This window comes from Akebia trifoliata, chromosome 14 (assembly GCF_017979445.1).
Source record: "Akebia trifoliata isolate Shusen 1 chromosome 14, ASM1797944v1, whole genome shotgun sequence".
Classification (NCBI taxonomy): Eukaryota; Viridiplantae; Streptophyta; class Magnoliopsida; order Ranunculales; family Lardizabalaceae; genus Akebia; species Akebia trifoliata.
In genome coordinates, this window is record NC_141388.1 from 2,927,497 (window position 1) to 2,938,952 (window position 11,456).

General features: G+C 35.6%; 1 protein-coding gene across 1 annotated transcript; it reads right to left on the reverse strand.

Annotated features, from left to right (window-relative positions):
* Positions 1 to 10,622: 10,622 nt before the first annotated feature.
* On the reverse strand, positions 10,623 to 11,456 carry LOC147385499 (uncharacterized). The gene has a single exon (XM_086423265.1). It carries the CDS (start codon positions 11,377 to 11,379, stop codon positions 10,714 to 10,716), a length of 666 nt encoding a protein of 221 aa, XP_086279391.1. The 5' UTR covers positions 11,380 to 11,456; the 3' UTR covers positions 10,623 to 10,713.

Sequence of the window (11,456 nt, forward strand, 5' to 3'; positions counted from 1 at the left end):
TGCTACCTACATAAATAGAAGAAGTGAAACAAGTTTGTCAATTAATAAAGGGGACCAAAGCTGAAATGAGTTGGTACAGTCATCGGTACTATGGATTTTAACTTTTGCATCCTGAATTATATTAATTAATCACATTTTCATATCAGGAAGAAGGTTTTTGTTTCCACCAATCATAAATATTGGTCATCTGCCTGATTGGTGATTTCTAACCATAATATTTTATCATGGACTATACGAACATGTCCGTATGGGTGGATTTTAATTATCAAATCCATAAATAATGCAAGTTACCTAGTCATTAGGCAACTGCTGTCCCTATTTTTTATTTTTTTAAAGGTATTTCTTTTTCTTTTTGTTTGTCAGAAAGGGCATTCTTCGGCCATACCCACCAATGCGGTCAAAGATCTGTGGTCCTGCTTATAAAGAATGAGCACTTCTATTAATCCCCTTAACCTTATTAAGTAAGGATTTCACCCTTACCAAGAGTGCTTGGATTCACCTGTTGGTATCTAAAAACATGATCAGAGGACAAAATTCTATGGATTTTGAAAAGATAAAATTAAAAAAAGTTATTTTCACCATCTAATTTCATTTTTAAGTTTGGGAGTTATGTGCAAGTTTGACAGCCGTCCATTTTCAAAACATTGGATCTAGTTCAAAAGAATTTTTATTTTTATTTTTGAATCATGATAATCTGACTATCTCACATGGCATACTCAATCGACTACCCTAACGTGAAAAGTTTGGGAATCGTAGATCTGCACTCTTCGGGATACAAGACTACACTTCCCCATAAAAAAATGTATCTCGAGGAAACTGTGTTTCCTGAGGAGCACAGATTTACGATTTCTGAACTTGTCACATCAAGTAGTCGATTGAGTTTTTCACGCAGGGTAATCAAATTATCACGACTCTTTATTTTTATCTAAGTTTTTCAATGAAACTTAGGGTCGTGGTGTTGGATTTTTGATGTGGTAATATCCATTTGAGTAAAACAGCCCTTATTAAGGCTCAAAACTTATCAAACAAATCCATCACACCCCTTTCTTCTCCAAGTAGTCTTTTTAGAGAGGAGAGATCAAACCAATTTTTAGACTCCTCTCCTATTAAATCTAACTCGGTTTACATCTCTCGTTTCTATTAAAAACATTCACTCGTTGTCAATTCCATCAATCCCAGACTCAACTCGAAGAAGGATTGATCCCATGGTTCTCGAGATCCAATTCGATGCCGCGTGGCACATTATGAACTTCACTTAATGCCTCAAGCAATTGTAATGTCAATAGTAATTACTATTGTGCCAAGTAATTGTAGAAAAGAAATTGGATGACAATTTTAAAGTAAATGATATTACAGGCCATTCTAATTATACTTTTACTCTCCTAACTTGATCATCGGAGTGCCTTTGCTAAGCACTACAATGGTATACAAGTGGAGATAGTCCACCTGAGAAGATAATCAGAGTTAACTTGTTTTCGTCTAAAAAGATAATCGATATAGTATTGTTCCATCTAAGAAGACAATTGGAAGTCATCAATCTCATCAAAGAAGAAGACCTTATTGCAACATGTATCTCAGGAAATGAGCGACCCCAAAAAAGTTGCTCACATGTATCCCTTTACAAGAAATTCTGTATGATAATTTTGGTATTTCTTAAATTATTAGTAGTGTGTAATATTCAATTTAATTAATTGACATGATGTAAGAAAAAGTTGGTGTGACAATAAAAGGTCTCAAAAAACATAGGACCTTGGGTACAAAAGCTCTCTTACTATATCAAAAGATTTAGGAGCTTGATTATCTTCACTATCCATGTGTTGTACAGTAGATTGAGACTCAATTACTTGGTGGATACACTTCGGAGGAGTCTTTCCCCCTCCAAAATGGCATGTTGTACACTTTGAGCCTCATTATTGTTTTTTTTTTTGTGCGTGTGTGTGTTTGGAAGTTATTGAGCCTCATTACTTGGTGGGTACACTTAGTGGTCTTTCCCTTTTCAAAAGCTCAAATCAATGGGTCATAAATATTCAACCAGAATGGTCCAAGCATTTAAGGGGTCGGTGCCCCTGAAGGAACATTTTCTCTATATATGGGTGGGGTGGGTGAGGGTGAAGTATGAGACATTGGAGGTGACATGTACAACACAAATAGTAATTAAGGGACCAAGAAAACCTTCCATTTCATTTATGAGACGAAATAAATTCATATCTACCATCGACTGCAACATTACAGTCCTGAACGTCCTCCTACAAAGAAAACTTCTAAAATCTTGTCCTTGCGTTTACCAAATCTTTAAGAAAGGTCCCATGGGGTGGGGATGATCATTGAGGGGTAATACATCGTGCATGCTGCACGTAGGTAATGCCATGGTGCTTGATACAAAACCAACCAATGCATCAAAAAAACACTTAGATATAAGTGATGCAGAATGTTAAGCCCTTATTTATTTTGGGGTCGTAAAACTCCGCACTCTCATCCTTTACTATGTTACTCCTCTATTAATGCTTCTAGCCTAGGTAGTCATTTCTTCAGGATTCTTTTGTAATTTTCATTCTGGCATCCTATCTTAGGTCGGAACAAGTTGATAGGATTCCCTTTTTTACATCCCCATGTCCCTCCTGTGTGGAGGCATGGGGGCACAAAAAGGAAAGAAAGCGATGGGGTTCTTTGGCCCCAAGTAAATCTTTCCATAGGTCATTCCTTCCTATATTTGAAACCGAGATGTGCTAGATCTAATACCAAATTATATGAACTTTAGAAGCACACCAAAAGCACCTAACAAGGAGCCATGCTTCAGTTCACTTAGTATGGGACATGCATTGGCCTTAGCAATTAAGATATTCAATTAAGTATTTATAATTATAATTAGTATAAAAGAAATTGAATTACATCTTATATATGGAGGATCAGTTTCGATGGATGTTACACAATGTGAAAAAAGCCTATATTTGATTGCCCAAAGGCTATCGAATTTTATAAAATTTGACGGACCAAGGTATCAAAAAAAAATTTCGATGGACCAAAACCGTTATATTAATGGAGGATGGGAGAAATTTGATGACTATAAGTTGTCGAATTGGGAATCTTAAAAAATTTCAACTGCCATAGCCCATCAAAGTTTGCTTTCTAAAATTTGTGGGCTTTGACCCGTCGAATTTTCTTGTCAAAATTTTCGGTTTTCACATAGTGTTATATAGTTGAATATTTCTGATTTTATATATATATATAGGGTCATGTTCTGTAGACACATGAAGCTACTCATAAAATTACAACGCTCTTGTCCTATATGATTAAAAAGATTCAAAATGGGCTGATTTTTTGTGAGGATGATCTCTATGGTGAGGGGATCATCTTTGCAAAAAATCATCCCATTCCAAAACTTCTAACCCCATCAAAAATGGTTTACAAAAATTGGACGGTCTAAAATGTTTCAACTTGTGAACATGAGGCCTAAAGTTTCATAATGGGCTGATTTTTGGCGAGGATGATCTTCTCACCATAGAGATCATCCTCACAAAAAATCAGCCCATTCCAAGCATTTTTGCCCATATAAGACAAAACGCATTGTAGCTTTATGTGTATACGGATCCTAATCCATATATATATATATATAGGGAAATGTTCAACACTCTACACTTTACCCTACGCTTTACCAAACGTGTTTTGTCCTACATGGGTTAGAAGTTTTGGAATGGACTGATTTTTTGTGAGGATGATCTCTACGATTAGAAGATCCTCCTCACCAAAAATCATCTCATTCCGAAATTTCTAACCCTATGTTTACAAGTTGAAAAATCATGGACCGTCCATTTTTTGTAAATCATTTTTTATGGGATTAGAAATTTTTGAATGGACTTATTTTTGGTAAGGATGATCTCCTCACCATAGAGATCATCCTCACCAAAAATCAGCTTATTCCAAAACTTCTAACCCATGTAGGACAAAACACGTTTGGTAAAGCGTAGGGTAAAGCATAGGGTAGTGACCGGGACCCATATATATATAAATGAAATGTTGTAATTGTAACTTCTGTGAAGTCAGTTTTTAATTAAAAAAAATCAATCACTTTTAACAAAACCAATTATGCCAAGAGACGTCAAATAAGAATATGGGGAGAAACGTGAAGGTACAAAACAGAATAATTGAAGCGTGGATCTTTGTTGTCGTAATTAATTACTATTTTTTTTTTTGCAGTATATGTAATACAAAGTAGAATAATTGTCCAAGTGTTTCAAGAAAATCAAAACAAAAATAAATGCACTTATTATGTATTGGATTTGGTCGACTGATTTTGACTATTGATCGATCTGAGACATTTAATTTATAGGTTTCCATATGTGCATTGAGAATCCTGTATGATTTGATCTGAGCCAACACTAACCTGACATACACACTCAAGACAACCAAATGCTCGATTTGCACATGAGAAAGTTGAAATCAAACCAATAGGGACATTTGTGTTCGGTAGCACAAAAATTGGTTGTATTGTATTAAATTTGGTATGTATGTATATCGATCATCATAAAGTGATTTGAAATAATACTCAAGATAACACTTGAGTATGCAGAGAGAACCATCTATTGTCCTTGAGTTTTAGAATAGAGTCGTGATAATCTGACTACCTCACGTGGCAAACTCAATTGACTATCCTGACACAACAAGTTCGACAACCATAGATCTGTACTCCTCGGGATACACAATTTTCTCGGGAGATACATTTTTATGAGGAAGTGCAGCCGTGTATTCCAATGAGTGCAGATCTACGGTTGTCGAACTTATCATGTCAGGGTAGTCGATTGAGTTTGCCACGTGAGGTAGTCAGATTATCACAATTCTTTATAATAGTCATATTGTATCTATGAGGCACTGTAGCAAGGCTCTATATATAATTTCATTTGATATCGACATTAGCATGGAGGAAAGGGGAAAGGAGGAGTTGGATGAGAAGGTATTTATGAGAGAGAGATTTTTGGGTGAGAGTTAAACGCGAGGAGAAATTATGGTCCACAGTGAGGGACCAAGGTAGGGTCACTTTGGAGGAAAAAAGAGAGAAATTAATTAATAAGGTCAGTCGTGAGCCATGTGAACTAGTCCTTTTCAAAATTAAATGCCGGCCGGGCAAAGGAAATTGGTAGCCTCATCGTGCTATTCTCCAACTCCAAGAGACTAGGGGCAGTAGTGTATTCAATCAAGTACATGAAAAGTCATTTTCCTATTAGAAGTTTGAAGTGGAAAAATGACATTATATTGTTTGATTACATTAAAAAAATATCAGTGAAAAATATACAAAGGAGGAGGAAGAAGAAAAAGAATAACAATAACAACAGTAGCTGGAGAGAGAGAGAGAGAGAGAGTGTGTGTGTGTGTGTGTGTGTGTGTGTAGGGGTGGGCGGAGGAAGGAGGACAAGGAAGGAGGGAGTAAGGGAGGAACTGTGATGGGGAAAAGGTGGAGGGAGGAGGAAGAAGGAGAGAGGCCAAAGAAAACATCGACGATTAATTACCTCGATATTAGTAATTGGGAGTATAATAATATAATGAGTCATGCTAGACAATAGTAGATTCGTTAGAGTTAGGATTAGGATTATGATTTGAATTAAGATAAGATTAGGGATTTTATTTTAAATTCATCTTAATCCAATTATAATAAAATCCCTGATTTTATCCTAATCCTAATCCAAATCATAATCTTATTCCTAACTAATATGCTATCGTATACCACGACTCATATTATTAAATAATGCTGAAGTGACCTCAAAATTGTATCTCATATCTCACTTTTCTGATGTGAAAGTATGTAGGAACCATCGAAAAGCATCGATGATTCCTATACACTTCCACATCAGGAAGTGATGATGATGGTGGCGATTGCGATTGTGTGGAGGGAGGAGGGAGAAGATTTTGTTTATTGAATTTTTGAAAAATAGTGGAAAACCATTTTCCATGGCAAAAATTAATTAAACACTTGAAAAATATGATTTTTTTAATGAAAAATGATTTTCCCATCTATTATTTTTCATGTGCAATCAAATACACTCTAATAGATCAGTCTTTTTTGAGAGATTAAAAGAAAATTATCTAAAACACCTTCTTTGTAAACCTCTAACACTAGGTTTTTCTCCTACTAGTTGTAACCTACAACTTCTAGGTCAATTTTTTTGAATAATGCTGAAGTGACCTCAGGCGGGAACCTCATATTGCACTTCTTGAAGTGAAAGTGGATAGGAACTATCCACTTTCACGTCAAGAAGTGTGATATGAGGTTCCAGCTTGAGGTCACTCCAACACAACTCAATTTTTTAATACCGTCATGTTCAACCTTGATATTTAATCTCCTCAAACCGCTAAACATTAAAAACAAGATATGATTTTTGGAATTAGAAAAATCAATGATTTTGTCAAGAGGTTGAAGGTGATTTTACTCTTGAGGTTGAAGAGTTTGAAGATGGGACTTTTGGAATAAAAGTCAGGTGCTTTTGACTAGAGAGAAAATGAGGGCAATTAGGTCATCTTCTGTTGGTCTTCTTGAGTAGACTGACATCAATGGTGCATCATGTCACCAGTTTTAAGTTTGAACACACAGTTGGGTTATTTCAAATTTGTCCAACTCATCCAAAAGAACATTGTTTTTTCCATTTTTTTTATCAAGAAGTCAGACCAAATGATCCTAGATGATTATAACTGCCAAAAGTTTTGTAGATGAAGATCAAAGTTCAACCTATTAGGCTTATAATAGTCTAATATAGCCTAAATCTGAATGTTTATGTCAGTAGTGTTGTTACACTTCGTTTGCGAATCATTCACCACAAATGTAATTAATATCAGATTACAAATTACAGAGCGAGAAGCCCAAGAGTGAGTGTTGGGGGTGTCGGTTGACTCCTAACTAGTTAATGCTTGCCGACGAGGCTTATTCAACTCTAGTTTTACCACTAAGTGCAAGACAAACAAGTTACTCTGTAATCACAAATTTTGTATTAAAAAAAACAACATTTTCAGTACAATTGTATCTACATCTACAATATAATTAAAGTTGAAATCATAAAAAGTTCTTAGAAGCCACAAAATGGACTCAAACATAAGAATTGGAGACCTTTAATATCAAACACATCTTTTAAGGTGTTAAAAAAAGACCTCGTCTTCTTCCACAATTTTATCGGTTAGTCAGAGAACGCTCCATTGAGTAAGTGTAACTGAGATTGTATCATCATATTATAAATTGAATCGATCTTCAATCTGTTTGTCATCTTGCTCACACATCCTGTGATAAGAACTAAAAACTTGTCGACAATTGGTCCCCGAAATATTGATTCGCACAGTTGAGATAGTCTTGAGAACTAAGGCAACCCAAAATCTTCATGTATGCACATACATCAGTTGTCCCAATAAGGACCTTGACCTGTAATTTGTGCATAATTGTTTGAAATAATCAAAGTGAAAAATAGCAGAGAAAATGGTGATATACCCAAGGAATCCATTCTATATATTTCCAGTTATGCCAACAATTCCAGTACTCATGAGTACATAATAACCATTTGCCTCATAAAAGTAACCTCCATTATTTCAAGCTTCAAATCAATGCCTTCATCGAAGAGTCGATGACTACTACTGCATTATGTCAACCTATGACTACTTATTGGCATTTCTGTAGTGAATCTCCCAGATATGCTAATTGGTCTGAACTTTAACGTGCTTAGTATTGAAAACATCACCCAGTCTCAGGGAAGCTATAACATGAAAACTTCATCCCGGCTTCAACATAAATCAGACGTTCAAGTAGGCTCCTATAACTTGTGGAAAAACTTTGTCTCTAAACCTAAGCTAACATGTCTCATTCTGTTTAAGGACCAGCATTTTCTGTGACTGGGAATGAGGAAATCTATCTCGAGAAAAGCATTTGCAAGTCATGAGTTCACTCTGCTGAGAGCAATCTAGTTAAGGGCACTCTACAACTTAACATAGTCAACCTTCATCTCTCCTGCTTCTCCCCCCCCCGGTGTGCACTTATTTTTTATTTGCATTGATCAACAAAATTCTTTAGCCACTTCTGTTAAATGAACAAAAAGAGGCTTGAAAGTCATGATATGATCTCTCCTTTCCTTGGTCATATTTATTATTTTATTTTGACTGTGAAGAACAGAACCATTTCAAATATGATCCTAATCATACAAACAAGCTTAATAAATAGTAGATTTCTCAATTTTTACAAGTAATTTAGAAATATTTCTCACTTCATTAAATGTGAAACAACAAGCTTAACAAGAGTAGATTTCCCAATTTCTTCTACAAGTAATTTAGCAATATATCTCACTTTATTAAATGTGAAACAACAAGCTTAACAAGACTAGATTTCCCAATTTTAACAAACAATTTGGCAATGTCCCACATACTAGATTAAATCTGAAAACATCGCCAGTTACTTGAAAATCCAAATACACTAGAGTTTGATCACCTACCTACTGATTAAATTGGATATTTCCCCTGCTAGTTTTATTTTACAAGTTTTCCAAAACATTCCCCGAGAAACGAGCACATTATAGCTATTCAATTATTTCAAATATTAGTTTTAGATTAGTTTCTAGTTGTTTAGTCATAATAGTGTTAAAAAAACTCAATCTTGGCTAAGGATTTGTTAGTGGATCTTAGTTGATTCTATGAACAGAATATGAATTGCAAAAATTAGAAATCAAGAAGAGAGATTCAAGTAAGGGTATTTTTCAACATAATATCAGTTAAAAACCCTTAAGAAATACACCCTTGACAAAATTTATCTAACTAGGGATGTCCTCACTAATTCCTTCTAATCTTAAAGGTTTTTTTTCTTTTTTTTTTAAATATCATCCTCTATGGTTTTAGTTTTGAATTTAGTCCCACTCTACTTTCATAGTTTTGTGTATCAGCAATGCATCATATGTAAGTAACATACACCGAAAGACCTCTCCTTGCAAAAGAGCCACCATTACACACACACACACAAAAATTCAAGCCATATCATTAACGATGTTATCTTCTTTATCAAGAGTATGGAGTAGAAGAATTGCGTAAGGAATTGAAACAAAACCTCACTTTTGCTTCATATAAAAAGTTCAGATTGTGACCAACAAATATTTTCATTAATTACTCTGTTGAGGCCTCCAAATACATCAGCAATGCCTACTAAATAGGGTTCCTCGGAAAAATACCATCAAAACTTAACTGTATCCATTTCTCCCTATCTCCCTCAGGAGGCGTTGGTTTGGGACATGTCTCTCTTGATTGGCCATTGCATAAAATAGCATTCATCGCCTGTTTGAAGGCCTAGTAAGACAAGGAAACTCTTCAAAGTTGAAGCCTAGTCAATCGTTTTGTGATTTTCGAAACCGTTTTTAGAGATCCTCCAAAGAGTTTTTGCTCTCTCGTCGAGGGGCCAATTCCTACCTTGCCAAAATGGATAGTTGGAAAAACCAACTAACACTAAGCTTCTCTAAGAAATACTTGCAAGATTCTTTAGAAATCAAGCAATAAATGAATACTAACAGAGATAAGATGTATGTTTTATAATAATGTGCATGAGATACACTATATCAAAGCTATGGTGTATCTCATCACATGTCTTGAAGGTATTAATTAGATTTGCATCAATTAGGTTAAATTAGTATCAATTGGATATATTAGAATATTAGATTGATTGATTGTCTCTCTATATTGGTGGGTGTTTCAATCTAATATAAATCCAATGGCCAAATGTAATCATCATCCAAGAATTCTCAATAAATAAATTCTACATGGTATTAGAGCCCACCAGGGCTTAAAATGGGTTGGATTTTATCTGAAATCCTAATGATCCGAATCCAATTTTTAACGGATTTGATTTCTTCAAGCATATCTGAATTAAAATATGGGTCAGATATGGGTTGATGTCCCTTGACCCAAGTCGAATACGGATCCATCCTTATATCCGAGTGATATATTATTTTGTATGTTGTATGTTATATTTTTATATATTTTTAATCTGACATTCATTAACAAATGAGTATTAGGTGTAGTGCTCAATACTTCTTTTTAAAAAGGGAGGTCTTGAGTTCAAATCACATTTTTTAATAAATTACTTTGTAATGATTTGAAATTATCCGATCGATTGATCCGAAATAATTAATTCGATTGAATTTGATCCAGATATGGATTTAATGAAAAAAAAAAAAAATCGGATATGATTTGATCTAGTAGGATCCAAGTTGGATCCGAATCCTGATTTGGACTCAAATTAAAAATCCGGATATGAATACGTGTAAACAGATACCCGATCCGAAATAACCCATTTTAAATCCTAGAGCCCACAAGTCACTCAATTCATATCTCCACGGGCTTTGGCACAGTCCGGCCTACAATTGCAGGGGTGTGTTGAGTTTAATCACATCGGATACTCGTTGCCTTGTCTCTCTGCTCTAAGTTCTCAATTAAATGGTCTATAGAAATTGCCAAATCGTTTCCATCCAAATTCTTATCCCGAACCTAGTTTCAGGCCTCTGTGTGTCATTTCCATTTCGCTTGTTCAGAAATAATAAAATTGGACAAATTTTTTTTTTTGAAATTTCCTTTATTCTGATTAAATCTATAATTATTTATCCCCAATTAGGATTGAAAAAGAAAGAAAGAAAAAAAACACTTTCAAGTTTCAATTCAACTAAAACCAGGGATAACAAAAACAAAATACAGAAACAAATGAATTATAAGTCTTCAATCAAGGAAACCTGTTTTTCTCCACACGGCATTACGAACTCGGTCCAGATCTCTCCCTTTCAATGTCCTCCCAACGCCTTCGAGTACCGAAAATGTTGCCGATCGACCAGATCTCCTGGCGATGATCTCGTGAGGCGGAAGCATCTCATCATTGTCGAAATCCTCATCGCTTAAATCGGAAAACTTCGAATTCCTATCTTTGGCACCTGAGACTTCCTCTGGCAGCACCGGAACCTTCACTGGATCAGACTGATTGAACTTTCCAAGAGGTAATGACTGAGAGTACTCTCTCCCCTGAGGAGTTTTAGATTTCGGAATCATCCTCGAAGAAGACGAAGAAATCGAAGTTTTCCGGCACAGTACCGTACGACCACCTAGGGATCGATTCTTGTCTTCTTCCGTCAAAGAAGAGAAGATACCAGAATTCTCCGACCGCCGGAAAGCTATGGGATAGTGGTTCTGGTTAATCTTATTGGAGGGAGGGATCGATTGGGAGAAATCTCCAGTCCAAAACACTTCGTCTTCTTCAAGTTCGTCGTTTGCGTTGGTAACGGCAATATCGCCGTCAGTGTTTCCAGGTTGGTGTTGGGAGAAGAGACCAAGGAGTCTCTCAGAAGAACGAGATTCGCGGTTACGGATAGATGAGACGCCGTTATGTTCCATATCGTAACAGATCACCGAAACAGAGTTCTTCCCCGATACACGAGAGAGAGAGAGGGATGTTTGAAAAGGAGATGGGT